General features: G+C 34.1%; 1 protein-coding gene across 3 annotated transcripts in view; it reads left to right on the forward strand.

The window, feature by feature from the left end:
• The window catches only part of LOC128225161 (BAI1-associated protein 3-like), a 113,766-nt gene that overhangs the window by 78,768 nt on the left and 17,975 nt on the right, over positions 1-17,023 (forward strand). For 2 of the 3 annotated variants that reach the window (XM_052935205.1, XM_052935206.1), the window contains 7 exons: positions 1,083-1,100; positions 1,859-2,074; positions 4,255-4,415; positions 4,872-4,923; positions 7,849-7,884; positions 14,167-14,336; positions 15,396-15,519. In XM_052935205.1, coding sequence (XP_052791165.1) covers positions 1,083-1,100; positions 1,859-2,074; positions 4,255-4,415; positions 4,872-4,923; positions 7,849-7,884; positions 14,167-14,336; positions 15,396-15,519 — 777 coding nt within the window. The remainder of the gene's footprint in view (positions 1-1,082; positions 1,101-1,858; positions 2,075-4,254; positions 4,416-4,871; positions 4,924-7,848; positions 7,885-14,166; positions 14,337-15,395; positions 15,520-17,023) is intronic. The other variant, XM_052935207.1, reaches the window with a different exon arrangement.

Consider the following 17,023-nt stretch of genomic DNA (forward strand, 5'->3'; position numbering starts at 1 on the left):
TAATGCACTGGCATACATCGAAGGTTGTTTTGAATAAAAAATGGCCAAGGTGTTCCGATTGGTCATCTAGTAAACAGTCTTGTAAATTAAACCATACCCTATAGTACTATGTGCCATGACAGGTAAGGTTCATCCTCTTTTAAAGATCAACCCTATTAAGTACAGAGTACCTTCACTGATGGGGCTCATTCTTTGAACAGTCTTTAAAAATACCAATCTCGTAGTATGTTTTGGATTTTAAAAAAAAGGTCTTATTCTGTTTAAGTGAAATTTCTCACTGAGTATTTTCACCAGTATGCTCATCAAATAAATAATACATCAGAATATACTGGTGTTAGCCTCGGAATATACTGGAGTTTAAAATCAAAATACCAGCATACCATTTGATTGACATCAGTTATTTTAGCAATCATTGTGAATTTCACCAGTGAGGGCTGAACATTATAGAGGCTAAGTATTGGATCGGTGTGTTGCAAAGTAACTGACATCATCAAAGTATTATGACCATTTAACACCGATGTGTTTGAACATTTACTTGTGTATGCACCAAATGGGGTGTCATGTGAAATACAAATGTACCTCGCCCAATAATACAGTGTCATTACTTGTTGAGTTCTTTCCATAAACCTGCCTTTATTGGACATTGATCATCTTTTTCTGTAATTAACCTTCATGTCATTAGGGGGGTCATGGGTTTGATCGCCACCAGATGCCCAAAACAATTTATGCATTCTGTTACATTGGACGTTTAGCTAAACAGCTCTTGTTACTTGATACTCCTCAAGGTCATTGCAATTTGACCTTGACCTTAACAGGAATACAATTCAAAATGCTTCAAGTATGCCCCTGACTTATTCTGGCTCACTATGGGTTTTTATAGCTTATGAGAGTATTCAGAGCAAGTGGTTGTTGTTTGTGCCGTCTTAAACACTTACACCAACGATTAAATGTCACAAAGACTTGTCAGGGAGCTTTCTTTGGTTCCTTCGATACACAATGTACAAAATCGACATCCTGACAGTTTTCATTTCCTTAGACAAGAAATAATTGCATGTTAATATTGTTTGAAATATTTTTGACAGCTTCGGCTTTTTGCATTGGTAAGATTTTATTTTCCCACCTTTTTGTAGAATGAACTTTAATCATCATATTAATAATACTATAAAGCACCACAAAAAAACTTAGCTTTAGTGCTAATTAAAATTGCCAGAAGGGTTTAAGGGCTTTTACTTGTCTATTTCAATAGCTACAGAAATAGCTTCTTGGCTTTCGGAATTATCTTACACAATTCCTTTAGTAGAATCTTTTAGATGAATATCTCACTCCATCAGTTTATTCATTTGTGTTATTCACATTTTTTACTAAACTTTATCACAAATATGTAAATGATTCAAGTTTTGTAAAAAGCACATGAACTTTAACACAACTTTTTTTTTTTTTTTTTTCTTTATTTTTATTTAGATGTTTAAATTGTACAAATCTCGCAATAAGTTAATCACGCACATTTTAGTTTTGATCAAAATTTAATTTTCCTTCACAAAATACTTTAATGGAGGCACCTTAAAAAAGTGTCTGTCATAATAGTGGATTCTTACAATGTTCATGTTTTTTCTTAACATGTTTCTATTATAGTATTTTTGTATTTTTTATATTTTTAGTGAAAATATCAAATATATTCATCATGCTGTCGCCACAAAAAAACTCCCAGATGTTTTAATTCCTGGCTCGCTGCTCAAAATATAAAACTCAGTAATTGAATGAAAAAATTTTTTTATTGGTTCATGGAAACAAATTTATTCCTTTTTAAATCTAGCCTTTCTTTAAAAAGATAAATCAACAATTTACTGTCTTTCATCAGGAGGAGTGCCTTGCAGAATCGCTCACCCGATTTATCGACCACAGTCTCGCGTTGATTCACCGTCAACGCGAGGTGTTTCCGACAAATAATCGACAGGCGATGCAACGACTGGAGGGGATGTTACGATGTTTGTCTGGAATTTACAGCATGCAGGTGTTCAAACGCACATGTCCGTTCCATAAAGAGCTTCATCCAGAAATTACCATCATTATTAAGGTATAAGGTTGAGGGTGGGTTCCAGTACAAGGTTTCAGGGCCTCAGATTATGTTCAAATTCTTGCCTATTGCACAGAATGTAAAACAGACACAAGTATTAGTTCAAACTCAATATATTTTAAAACAAAAGTCTTCCTTGTATTTTCTTTAGTAAAATTTTTATTTGTGGAAATTCTGACCTTAAAAAAATCAATTGTGTTATACTATCAGAGGTCAATCAAAATCAAAGTATATAATACTGGTACTTTCTAGCATAAAACCCCACAAATTAACAAATTCTGTGAAAATTTACCTCCAATGAAAATAAAGTTGTCACTGTCAAAAACATCAAGACCGTAAAAGGTCTAAAACTAGCAGAGCAACTTTTCTGCCACCAATAAATTGCTTAACAGAAAAACAGTATCATTTCAAGTTGTCCCGACTTTTGCCAGAGGGAAATAAAGTCTGAGCCATTATTAAGTCATGTTTCTCTGCCATATAAAGCCATCTCAAGATTCACGACAACTCTAAATGAGGCACATATTACAATACGGGTCTCTCAGAATTACCCATAAAAAAACTTGTGCCCATCATGTTTGAAAAACAGACTGCACTTAATTTAGGGCTGGTTTAGATTTACTGTAAATTTGCAGCGATTGTGTCTGTTTAAGCTCACAATGAAATTTGAAATTGATTTCATCTCATATTATGATATTTAAGCTGGTTATGTGACAGGTCTAAATTGCAAACTGAACTTAAATCTGAGCTTAAGAGCGATTTTAATTTGTGTGTTTCCAAACTTTTTAAAACTTGAGAAATAAGAAGAGACTTAAAAGATATCATGATTTGGATTTTCTGATACATGATAGGAACGGCCTTGTAGGGAACCTAATTAGGTGAAATTGATAAGTATAGTCCAAGCTAGATTGCCTGTTGTTATAAACATTGTACATTCAACACTACAAGATATTGTATTACAAATGTTTATTAAAGTGACACTCTTATTCAAAATCAATACATACGCATTTATAACAAACATAAATTTTGAGTGATTAACTTTTAACTACAGTAAAACTGTGGTTGTTCGAACAGGCGGTCGTTTGAGAACTGGCGGTCCCTAGAGGTCAGAGCTTGGTCCCGAACATTTTTCCTTCTTTTTCATATAAAATATACTGACGCTGCATCAAAACCTAAATCAGTCGAGGAGTCGAGCACTATAGCCGGTCCGAAATACACAAATCATGCACAAAACCTTATGGCTCCCTCGATGTCATAATTTCACACTTTACCCCGAACACATGCTCCAAAATAGACAAACAATTGCTAGGTGTTTTCGCAAATTGTAAAAATTGCAATGACAGTTAAACGGAAATTTGATAAGTTGTGAAAAAACATTTATCACTTTTTACGCATGACTGATGATAGTTGATAAGGGCATTTGAGAAGATAGTTATGTGTTTAAACAGATTCGCGAGACAGACAAGATACGCAAATCATCAATACTTGATTTTGCGAAACTTAAATCTGACTAATGCCTTAATATGTACTGTCATATTTAAATGTTGCTTGTTAAGAAAATGTGCTTTTATGTAAAAATAAACATAACTATTTATTCATTTTTTTTTTTTTTTCTTTTACATTTCGTATACGACAGCCTTTGAACACATGAGCGATTTCCACAACGCAACACATAATCGGTGTCGTAGTAAACAGTGGGATTGACGATTACAAACACTAAAAGATATTTCATTACAGACTGGAAAATTGAAACTCGGGTTGTTCGAAACATCGGTTCCATCGAGGTTTCAGCTCGGACCCCGGCATCCTTGAGCAATCGCAGTTTTACTGTAGTTACTAACTATTAAAATGCATTTATGGAAAATGTTAATAACTGATAACAAGATTGTAACCGTGTATTTACTAGCTGAAAACGCAAAAATATTAAATGATTGGTGAATGCTAAAAGATTCACACTGATCTACTATTGTTTCATAAGGTAGAATACCGTGTGTTCTGCACCTAATTAACAAATTCAACTCGGTATCCTTCATAAATACCATTGTTTTACTAAATTTATTCATCATTTTTGGTATTTTCAAACAATTGTATTTATTGTGGTAAATCTTATTTGGGAGTAATAGTGCATCATTATTTATATACACAGCTTTTCAATTCTATATTTTGCATTAATTTTTCATCAGAAAAGTGCTAGCGAGTGGTATGAGCGAACTTCAAAGCGTTGTCACAAGCGTACAGCCGTGGCAGGTGAGGAGGATGTCATACACGGCTTACTTGAGCTCACAAATCAGCTAAATGCTGACTTACACCATGCCGTCATCTTCTACAACAAGCTCTATGAGCAGTAAGTAAGCTCCGTTTTTTACCTCCAATTTACCACGCTTAGTCTGAATCTGAGGTAAGTCATTTCTGACTTTCTTTTCTTTTATAGAGTGAATTACTGTTTCCTTTTTGAGATGTCCTACAAGGGAGCAAGTCTGGGACATCTTGGCAACACTTACATCAAAAAAGCTTCTCTGTCTAAGGCACTCCTGCATCATCTATTACCAAAGATTTTGTTATAAAACCATGGTTAGGGTACATCTGTAGGCATATGGGAAAGAAAGTTATTGCCCAAATGTTCAAAATAGGAGGGCTTTGACTTCTTTTATTGGGGTGTAACATCAGAAATGACCTAGATATGCCACTGTAAATCTATATCCATTGCACTAAAACATTTAGGGACAGATTACAGTCACTGCTTCATTAAGCTAGAAGGCAATTATTGCGTGTGTGTTTTTATGTTTCTCTTTTCTTTCAGACTAGTGGATGTGCAATATTTTAGAGTAACCTATCAAGTTATTGAAAAACTGGTAAGCATTTTTGCTTCAAAATTGTACGTTTCTGGTTGTCATTGTTATGCTGATGATTACTGATGTGGTAAAGACTGGCAAAACATTCTGTTTCATGTTTGTTTCATATTTATGCCCACTTCAAAGAAGAGGGGGTGAATTGCTTTGCACTTGTTGGTCGGTCCGTCCGTCCGTCAGTAGACCAAAGTTTGTATGAGTGATAACTTAACAATTCCTGGACCTAAAGTCATCAAACTTTGCATGAAGGTTGGGCCTGACCAGTAGGTGACCCTTATTGATTTTAGGGGTCATCTGGTCAAAGGTCATGGTCATGGTGACCTTTAACGTGTAATGGTTGTCAAACTTTATATGGAGGCTTGGCCTAACCAGTAGATGACAACTAATGATTTAGGGAGTCATCAGATCAAAGGTCAAGGTCACAGCACCCTTGAATGAGAAAAGGTTGTCCAATAACTTGACAATGCCTTTTACCATGACCTTAAAACTTGAGTTGGAGTTAAGGGGTCATCAGGTCAAAGGTCAAGATCACAGTGACCTTGAACACAAAAAGCTTTTCCGTGTGATAACTCAACAATGCCTGCACCCTTGGCCCTGTAACTTGCATTTAGGTTTGGGGAGTGACCAGTAGATGACCCCTATCAATTTTGAGGTTATAGAGTCAAAGGTCAAGGTCACAACTCATGTTGGTCATTAAAATTTATGTCATATTTACTTATTCTCTGCTGCTAACAGGAAACATGTTTAGCTGCAAAAAACAGTCATCATCTGGACATAATTTACAAATGTACCTACTATCCTCACACAATGGTCATTACTAAATCTTAAAATTGCCTCAAAGGCATTCAATGCCAATGATTAATCAGCTGTCATTTTGGTCCATGCTTATTTTATTCAAATGTCCAAATATTCCTGACAACATGGTGCTCAGGGGTGCATAATGTTTGACAAACATCTCTTGTAATAATGTACATACTTTATTCAGTTTAAAGTTCTTCTATCCTTTACAAGAAAATGAGTCGAGATATTGCCACAGCCTTGGAGGCTTTTATCACACATTTGTTTTATCCTACACCTCAACTCATGGACAATTTTAAGTTTTTCAAATAAATCATGGACCACATGTTGCTAGAGACAATATGGACATGCATAGCAAGGCCAAAAACTCTAGCTGTAATATTTTTTTGGGAAATGTCTGTTTTTGAGGGGAAAAAACAGGCGAGCATTTGGCAATTTCTCTCCATGTCACTCTAGTTAGTGTTTGTTCCTTGTTGAAAATCAGTTTTATCTTTCAATTTCATATTCAATAATTTGCTTTTTTCCCCATCTATCAACCATAATTAAACTTGCATTTGATGAAAATGTGTCCTAGAGGCTTTCATTGATGCAACCAAAAGGTTTTCGGAATATTGAGTTTCATTATTTTTTTCCTGCAAATGCTGTTATTTTGGTTGGCATATTTTCTGTACCACAAGTCAGTATTCCTTCATAGGAGTAGTAACTGTTGTATTTATGTTGTAAAGTTTACATCCTTACACCATTAATTACAATTAATGACTGAGTTCTATACATAATCTACATTCTTCAGGAAATCCGGAAGAACTATAATGGAAAATCTTAAAATAATCTTTATGAAGCCCATTTTATTATTCTTTTGACTTATTTATTTCACAATTTTACCAAAAGTTCCTAAAGCAGTAGTGTACTGGAACATAAATCCACAATATCTTTGATTTTATAATGATCTTCCTGGAGCAGTAATTCATAAAACTTCTCAAGTTACTTCCTAACCTAAGTCACTTTTCTACTTTAAGTATCTCAAGTTACTTCCTAACCTAAGTCACTTTTCTACTTTAAGTATCTCAAGTTACTTCCTAAACTAAGTCACTTTTCTACTTTAAGTATCTCAAGTTACTTCCTAACCTAAGTCACTTTTCTACTTTAAGTATCTCAAGTTACTTCCTAACCTAAGTCACTTTTCTACTTTAAGTATCTCAAGTTACTTCCTAAACTAAGTCACTTTTCTACTTTAAGTATCTCAAGTTACTTCCTAAACTAAGTCACTTTTCTACTTTAAGTATCTCAAGTTACTTCCTAAACTAAGTCACTTTTCTACTTTAAGTATCTCAAGTTACTTCCTAAACTAAGTCACTTTTCTACTTTAAGTATCTCAAGTTACTTCCTAACCTAAGTCACTTTTCTACTTTAAGTATCTCAAGTTACTTCCTAACCTAAGTCACTTTTCTACTTTAAGTATCTCTTTGGTCATTAATTGATATAAAAACTAATGAATTTCTTCTGAAATACATTATTTTCATTGACCATATTAAAAAACATACTTTAATGTTTAAGACACTTAAACATTTCTTTTAATTTGACTTTGATTCTTTTTAAGAAATCAACTTAATTAAATGACTTACAATGCTTTATGAATAAAATTAAGGCCCGTTCGCTTTTATGATTAATTGGACTATCTTATGAATCAATCTATCAAACATATTTGCAGTTGATTTTAAACACATCTAGGTTCACACGTGAGTTGCCATTTAATACAAGATGGTATCTTGTAATTTTGTTAAAATCATTATAACAGTTTTGGGCCGGTATTCATGGAACATCTTAAGTCATAATGCTAAGTTAAGTATCGCTCTGATCATATGATATTATATCTAATAATATCTGATATGTTTTACAGTCATTAATTTTATTCATTTTGCATACTTTAATTTTAAAAACCCTTATACTTATGTTTTGTTTTGACTATGAAAAACTTAAGAAACCAACTAAAGTTAAGAAACGACTAAGGATGTTTAGTGAATACCATTCAAGTGTTATTTAAATGCATCAAATCAATGTTCTTTGATTGGTCTATGAGATGGTCCATAGGCTTACATGTATATAAATATTGTGATTGTGGCCTTATTTCAGCTTGCCAGCGATGTTAGAACAGCATTAAAGGAGGAGGTCGGTGTTTGGCTTAATAGTTCATTTTAATGTGTGTTACAAAGTTATGTTTTTGTTGGTTAATGGGCCTGGTGCACACAAGTTTGAGCTTTCTCACTAAATATTCAATTGGAGTTACACAAGCATGTGTTTTCTCACTAATATTCAGTTGGAGTTACACAAGCATGTGTTTTCTCACTAATATTCAGTTGGATTAACGCAATGTTATTTAGGGCGTTTTTGTTGATACCAAACCAGTTTCAGTTTTGGTTTCAATGGTTTTAGCAGTTTCGAAACCGGTTTTGATAGTTTTTTATCACTGTCCGCCATGTTGTTTTTTTCAAAGTGAACAAGTTTTAGGTTGAAACAAACCGATGAAACCGCCTCCGGTGTGGGTTTCGATAGTTTCAAAAACCATTTTCGGTTTCATTAAAAAGTCAATATAACTGGTTTTGGTTTTATTTGAAACTGTAACAATAAATACACAGTTTGTGAAACCGATAAAAATCCGAAACCAGTTTAATACCAACAAAAACACCCTAGGGTGGCTGCTTTAGTGTGTGAAAGTTTTACCATGTTATTAAGGTTACTTAAAACTGTGTGTGAATAGTTTCACAAGGGTACAACACTGACGGTACTTCTTAAGTGTGTGAAAAATTCACAATGTTAACAAGGGTTATTAAAAAAAAAACAAAAAAACATTAAGCATGTTATTCACAGTATTCAAAGATGTATAATATTATTAAAAATTGCTAATATTATTGAGGGTACTGCTTCATGTTTGTGAAACTTTCACAATGCTACTAGGGTTAGTGCTAATGTGTGTGAAAATTACACAATAGTATTGTAGTTACTTCTTTTATGTGTGAAAAGTTACACAATGTTATTGAGATTGCTATGAATGTGTGTAAACATGTTATGGAGATTACAATAAATGTGTGTGAAAGTTACACAATGTTATTGATGTAACTATTTTGTGTGTGAAAACTAACACATTTGTGTTTAGGTTTACATGAATGTGTGTTAAAAAGTACACATTGTTGTTACTTAGGTCACTATGAATGTGTGTGAAAGTTACACCATGTTATTGAGGTCACTATGAATGTGTGTGAAAGTTACACCATGTTATTGAGGTCACTATGAATGTTTGTGAAAGTTACACCATGTTATTGAGGTCACTATGAATGTGTGTGAAAGTTACACCATGTTATTGAGGTCACTATGAATGTTTTTGAAAGTTACACAATGTTATTTAGGTTACTATGAATATACTGAAAGTTACACAATGTTATTGAGGTCAATATGAATGTGTGTGAAAGTTATACAATGTTATTGAGGTCACTATGAATGTGTGTGAAAGTTACACCATGTTATTGAGGTCACTATGAATGTGTGTGAAAGTTACACCATGTTATTGAGGTCACTATGAATGTTTGTGAAAGTTACACCATGCTATTGAGGTCACTATGAATGTGTGTGAAAGTTACACCATGTTATTGAGGTCACTATGAATGTTTTTGAAAGTTACACAATGTTATTTAGGTTACTATGAATATACTGAAAGTTACACAATGTTATTGAGGTCAATATGAATGTGTGTGAAAGTTACACCATGTTATTGAGGTAAATATGAATATGTGTGAAAGTTACACCATGTTATTGAGGTCACTATGAATGTGTGTGAAAGTTACACCATGTTATTGAGGTCACTATGAATGTGTGTGAAAGTTACACCATGTTATTGAGGTCACTATGAATGTGTGTGAAAGTTACACCATGTTATTGAGGTCACTATGAATGTGTGTGAAAGTTACACCATGTTATTGAGGTCACTATGAATGTTTGTGAAAGTTACACCATGTTATTGAGGTCACTATGAATGTGTGTGAAAGTTACACCATGATATTGAGGTCACTATGAATGTTTTTGAAAGTTACACAATGTTATTTAGGTTACTATGAATATACTGAAAGTTACACAATGTTATTGAGGTCAATATGAATGTGTGTGAAAGTTATACAATGTTATTGAGGTCACTATGAATGTGTGTGAAAGTTACACCATGTTATTGAGGTCACTATGAATGTGTGTGAAAGTTACACCATGTTATTGAGGTCACTATGAATGTTTGTGAAAGTTACACCATGCTATTGAGGTCACTATGAATGTGTGTGAAAGTTACACCATGTTATTGAGGTCACTATGAATGTTTTTGAAAGTTACACAATGTTATTTAGGTTACTATGAATATACTGAAAGTTACACAATGTTATTGTGGTCAATATGAATGTGTGTGAAAGTTACACCATGTTATTGAGGTAAATATGAATATGTGTGAAAGTTACACCATGTTATTGAGGTCACTATGAATGTTTGAGAAAGTTACACAATGTTATTTAGGTTACTACGAATATACTGAAAGTTACACAATGTTATTGAGGTTAATATGAATGTGTGTGAAAGTTATACAATGTTATTGAGGTTACTATGAATGTGTGTGAAAGTTACACCATGTTATTGAGGTCACTATGAATGTTTGTGAAAGTTACACCATGTTATTGAGGTCACTATGAATGTGTGTGAAAGTTACACAATGTTATTGAGGTTACTATGAATATACTGAAAGTTACACAATGTTATTGAGGTTACTATGAATGTGTGTGAAAGTTACACAATGTTATTGAGGTTGCTATGAATATACTGAAAGTTACACAATGTTATTGAGGTCACTATGAATGTGTGTGAAAGTTACACAATGTTATTGGGGTCACTATGAATATACTGAAAGTTATACTATGTTATTGAGGTCACTATGAATGTTTGTGAAAGTTACACAATGTTATTGAGGTCACTATGAATGTGTGTGAAAGTTACACAATGTTATTGAGGTTACTATGAATGTGTGTGAAAGTTACACAATGTTATTGAGGTTACTATGAATGTGTATGAAAGTTACACAATATCATTGGGGCTACTATGAATGTGTGTGAAAGTTACACAATATCATTGGGGCTACCATGAATGTGTGTGAAAGTAACACATCATTGGGGTTACCATGATTGTGTGTGAAAGTTATAGTGTTATTGAGGTTACTATGAAATTTGTGTTTATGTGTTGTGTTTATGATGAGGCTACCATAAATGTGTGAAAAGTAACATTATAAAAATAAGGTCACTACAAAATGTGTGTGAAATGTTATTGAGGTAAATATGAATATGTGTGAAAAGTAACACAATGTTATTGGGGTCACTATGATTGTGTGTGAAAGTAACACAATGTTATTGGGGTCACTATGAATGTGTGTGAAAGTAACACAATGTTATTGGGGTCACTATGAATGTGTGTGAAAGTAACACAATGTTATTGGGGTCACTATGAATGTGTGTGAAAGTAACACAATGTTATTGGGGTCACTATGAATGTGTGTGAAAGTAACACAATGTTATTGGGGTCACTATGAATGTGTGTGAAAAGTAACACACTGTTATTGAGGTAAATATGAATATGTGTGAAAAGTAACACAATGTTATTGTGGTTAGTAGGAGTTGCACAATGTTATTGATTTAATGTTATAATATGTAATCTCATATGTGAGTTATTTTGTCCAAATAAGCTTGTTTATGACTAGAAATAGGAGGGCTGTGGGTTTTGGTCTACTGTGTGTATTTTTTATCAGATGACTGATAATGATCAAAAGCTTGCATGATTGCAGACCATTATAATTATCAAAGAAAAAGTAGCATGGTGTTTCCTATTAAATAAAAAACAGACTCCTGATTATGAGATTCTACTCTTTGTAAAATATTCAGCAGGGAAATTACAGGTTTTGTAATAGTTTCATCACATGCAAGTCTTCCATATATCACAATTGGGTTATTTAGTGTTATATGGATTTTGAGCTGTTTTGTACATAACTCTCTGCTGTTTCCATCACAAATGCAAAACATTTTTGTGTTTGTGCAACAATATCTTAATTGATCTTAAAGGATATAATCAGTGTTTTAAAATGGAAGTGAAAATACTCCTAATGCACCAGTCAATTGTTACCACGGCCCCTCCACGTCCGGGGAACAACCGGGACTTTGACCTTCGGTCTAGCCAAGCCCGGGTAAAACATGGTCCTGCGGGGATGAACTGATGGTAAAATCCCCGCAAAATGCCCCTGCACCCCAGGGACCCTAAGTAAGCACATTCCCTGCTATATTGGCGCGAATACAAAACCACTGCATTCACCCGGCACTGCTGGGCCACTGGGAAGGTAAAAACACGGCCCATTTCCCCTGCTATCCCCGGTATACCCCTGGACCATGGGGGGCCGTGGTTACAATTGACTGGTGCATCCTAACAACATGGTTTCAAAGATATATAACAATACACAGAATTAATCAATTAGTCGGACAAAATTCCTATCTATGTATTTTCTCAGTTATTTGAAAATACGCCTTACTGTATGGTTTCAGTCAGTCACCAGGCAATACAAAACTGCATGGTTGCACAGATAATCTAACAACATGAGTGTTTGTTTTCATAGTAACCTGATATAACACATACCTGTCCAGTAATTCTACAGTACCCTTAACTGTTGAGTTTTACCATACTTGCCCTATACCTTTACATTATCCCACTGTACACCGAGCACTCTTCTTCTCAAATGGACCTTACTCTCACAGCAACCCCACTATACACCTAACTGTACTTCACAGAAATGTCACTGCACATGTACACCTAACTGAACTTCACAGAAATGTCACTGAACACCTAACTAAACTTCACAGAAATATCACTGTATACTTAGCTGAACTTCACAGAAATGTCACTGAAAACCTAACTGAACTGCACAGAAATGTCACTGAACCCCTAATTGAACTGCACATAAATGTCACTGAAAATCTAACTGAACTTCACAGTAATGTCACTGAAAATCTAACTGAACTTCACAGTAATGTCACTGAACACCTAACTGAACTTTACAGAAATGTTGCTGTTTACTTAACTGAACTTTACAGAAATGTCACTGAACACCTAATTGAACTGCACAGAAATGTCATGGTATACCTAAATGAACTTCACAGAAATGTCATGGTATACCTAAATGAACTTCACAGAAATGTCACTCAACACCTAACTGAACCTCACAGAAATGTCACTGTATACTAACTGAACTTCACAGAAATGTCACTGAACACCTTATTTAACTGCACAGAAATGTCATTGTATACCTAACTGAACTTCACAGAAATGTCACTGAACACCTAACTGAACTTCACAGAAATTTTACTGTATACTTAACTGAACTTCACATACATGTCACTGTACACCTAAGTGAACTTCACAGAAATGTCACTGTATACTTAACTGAACTTCACAGAAATGTCACTGAATACCTAATTGAACTACACAGAAATGTCACTGTATACCTAACTGAACTGCACAGAAATGTCACTGAACACAACTTCACAGAAATTTTACTGAACCCCTAAGTGAACTTCACATACATGTCACTGTTCACCTAACTGAACTTCACAGAAATGTCACTGTATACCTAATTGAACTGCACAGAAATGTCACTGTATACCTGACTAAACTCCTCAGAAATGTCACTGTATACCTCACTGAACTGCACAGAAATATCACTGTATACCTTACTGGACTGCACAGAAAATGTCACTGAAATGTCACTGTATACCTAAATGAACTGCACAGAAATGTCACTGTATACCTTACTGAACTGCACAGAAAATGTCACTGAAATGTCACTGTATACCTAAATGAACTGCACAGAAATGTCACTGTATACCTAACTGAACTGCACAGAAATGTCACTGAACACCTTACTGAACTGCACAGAAATTTCACTGAACACCTAACTGAACTGCACAGAAATGTCACTGTATTCCTTAAAAATGAACTGCACAGAAATGTCACTGAACACCTAACTGAACTTATCAGAAATGTCACTGTACACCTTACTTTACAGTTTAACAGTAATTCCAGTATTATTTCACAGTTAATCTACTGTGCACACGTAACTGTTGGTTTCTCAGTTATTTAAAAATACCCGAAATGGAATAATGGTACAATTTCAGACAGTCGTCTAATAGTACTATCTCACCTGTAATGCACAGAAATCTGAAAAATCTCTGTAGAGTTTCACAATCATACATCGTACAATGCTCCTAACTGTACAGTTGCACAATACTCTGACAATATACCGGTATGTATCATAACTGTAGTATTCCATAATATTCTTACAAAATAAACAGACATTTTGCATTATTACACCTAACTGTGCCATTACCACAGTTTGGTGAGGAGGTGACGGGCACTCTGACAGGCTCCCTGACCCGGCTGGAGCGTGCCGACGCCCAGCAGCCCGACTCCCCAGGTATTGTTGGTATCATGGGAACACAGTTGTTCGAGCTCTATCTGGCGCTGCAAGAGTTCTGCAAGTTTAAAGAACATCTTCCAAATAGGTGAGCTTTTGAACTTATACATAAACAGTGTATTGGAAAACTTTGTTCTTTGTCTGTATAGATTAATTGGAAGGCTCACAGATCATAGTGAAATTTCATCCCAAGGGTGAAATTACATCCCCGATAATATCCGCAATAATATTTTAACTGGTGGAATATCCCTGTTACTTACCGAGCTCTCGATAATGATCCTGAGCAAATTAATTTTTCTGATCGTTTTACCAATATCGTGCAGTTTCCAATCAATGGTTTATATGTCTGTGACATTGTTAAGTATATAAACATAACATTTATGAGAAAAAAATGACTGTTTACCCTACTGCCCTGTTTTGTCAAACATTAAACTTCTTTTTATTACATGAATGTGTCACAGAAAGCCTTATGTCGTTGTCGCAATTACTTCCTATGCAACATAGTACAAGAACCTATTATGTTGGATATTATACAGTCAGACCCCATTGGCTTAAACTTTTGTGATTCAAATTCCTCTAACTGTATGTAAGGAACAGATTTCTTTATACTGAATGTAAGCATTCTTGCTTGGCTCGAATTTTCCTAGGTTTGAGGTATTTTTGTTGGTCCCTTTGAGTTCAAGCCAACGGGGTTCGGCTGTATTTTTGTTTTTTTATTTCATAAATGACTTTGCCAGCAATTTTAAATTTATTCATATATAACTAGCCTAATAACTTTTGATGTAATGTCATAAATGAATAGTGTTGAAATGTGAGTGCAATATATGAAGCATTATTTTTGTTTTATTTTGTGCTGTAAATGATCCAATTAGTATTTACGGTAGGATATAAATAGAAGATAACAAATCTGGTCATTCAGTACAAAATTTATTAAACTAATTTTACTACAATTGATTAAAACTCTCTATTAAAGGCTTGTTTTCACCAATTTTAAAGAATACTTGTGTAAAAGATTCCATTTTGAATGACCACCTCAACTGTATTATCTCCCATCTGACATTTAAAAGATTGTTTATTTACTTGACAAACTTTCGTACACTTATATACACAAATTATTGCAGTAATAAATTATTGACGTGACTTTTAGCATCAAGAAGGATTTATCAATCTGTCGATACTACCAGTGGTTCACGTTTGCGGTAAAGAAGTGGCTTCACATCGCAAAACAGAAGGCTTACAAGCGAATACATAAAGCTGTTGAACTAGACAAGGTCTGAAAATTTAATTTAATTTTAATATGTATTGTCATTTTTTTGGACTGGGTTTTATCTGGCATAGAAATATTAGTCTAAAAATGTCTCTTGGAAGAACCAAATGCTTCAGGTATTTCCATAGCCTTTGCATTGTCATAGGCACCATTGACATCAATAGCACCTACCATTTAGAAGATATCAAGTGTTCATTGTAGGGAAACAAAGCAGCTGTTCTCATTGGTCTGATGGTTATCTTGTACCTTTTATTGGGGTATTTTGGGGATGTGTGAATGACAAACCAGGTTTGTGTGTTTCAATTTTTACATATTTTACTGACCTTTTTTTAAATGTTTTTGGACCGAAATTATAAGAAATGAATAAATTTTGAATAGATTCTTTAACAATTCTCGGTTACTGAAATCAATCCAGTTAGGAAAAATTCGGTCGAGACCAGCAAATATAGATTTTTTTTTAATTTAGTTTTTAGAAGCCCTTTATATCGTCATCATCATTAGCAAAACTAATATCATGCAGGTAAGCTGCAATCATTTAGATTGAAACACTTGTTGAGATAAAGTTGCAACTAATTTTACTTAGAAAGACTGATAAGTGTTGGCGTTCACTCGAGCTGCTTGCTCTTGTTTAAAATCAGAAGCATGGGAGACAATCAGTCAGATTTTGCAAAACCCATATCATCCTCCTCTGGGGAAATTTGAGTGGCACTGTTGTCATTTCTCAAATTTAGTGTTGACAATGTACAAATTGTTTGTAAAATGACCTTTCGGGCTGGTGATAAAGTTGGTGTTTTTGTTTTGTCAAACTTTCATTTTCTGCTCTCAAACTTGAGCATTTGTCATCCAATCTTTAACAATCCTAAGTACAATATCCTGAGTGTTTAAAGTCATAATGTCACAACAGCATGAGTTTAGTCAACAACAAGTTTGCATTATTAACTCCAGAGTTATGGCCCTTGGAATGTCAAAATTTGACTAAATTTCCATTAAAAAAACTGCTCTCCCAGGTGACATATTCAATTCTAGTTTAGAAGGGAATGCTTGAGGTAAGATTCCAAAATTTACTGATGCACAAAAAGCATAATTAACTTGCCTTGATTAATTTGAGACTCTTCCTGGAAATTGTTTAAGGAAAGGTCAAAAACATGGTTTTGAAAATGGTTTGTAGAAACTTTTGACATATCAATGGCCTCTACTTCAGGAACTGTTAGTTTAAATTACTGTAAACAGACAAAATAAAGCATTCTTCCTCTAGAAAGTTAGAATTTGTTTTATTAAGTTATTGGACGCCTCCAGGAAATAAAGAAGCAACACAGTGACATTTAGCATTTCAATTTCCGGGCGAAAAGCTGTTTTTTAACTTTTATGTGTGTTTAGCCAAGTAGGAAAGTCAAACAGTCTTCCTTTAGACATTTAACATTTGTTTTATATAGTTTATTTGACAGATTTATAAAACTTAAAAGAATGATATTTATTTTTCTGGGCTGAATTACAAGGAGTTTTCTACT

Source organism: Mya arenaria, chromosome 2, assembly GCF_026914265.1.
Source record: "Mya arenaria isolate MELC-2E11 chromosome 2, ASM2691426v1".
In the NCBI taxonomy this organism is placed as follows: domain Eukaryota; kingdom Metazoa; phylum Mollusca; class Bivalvia; order Myida; family Myidae; genus Mya; species Mya arenaria.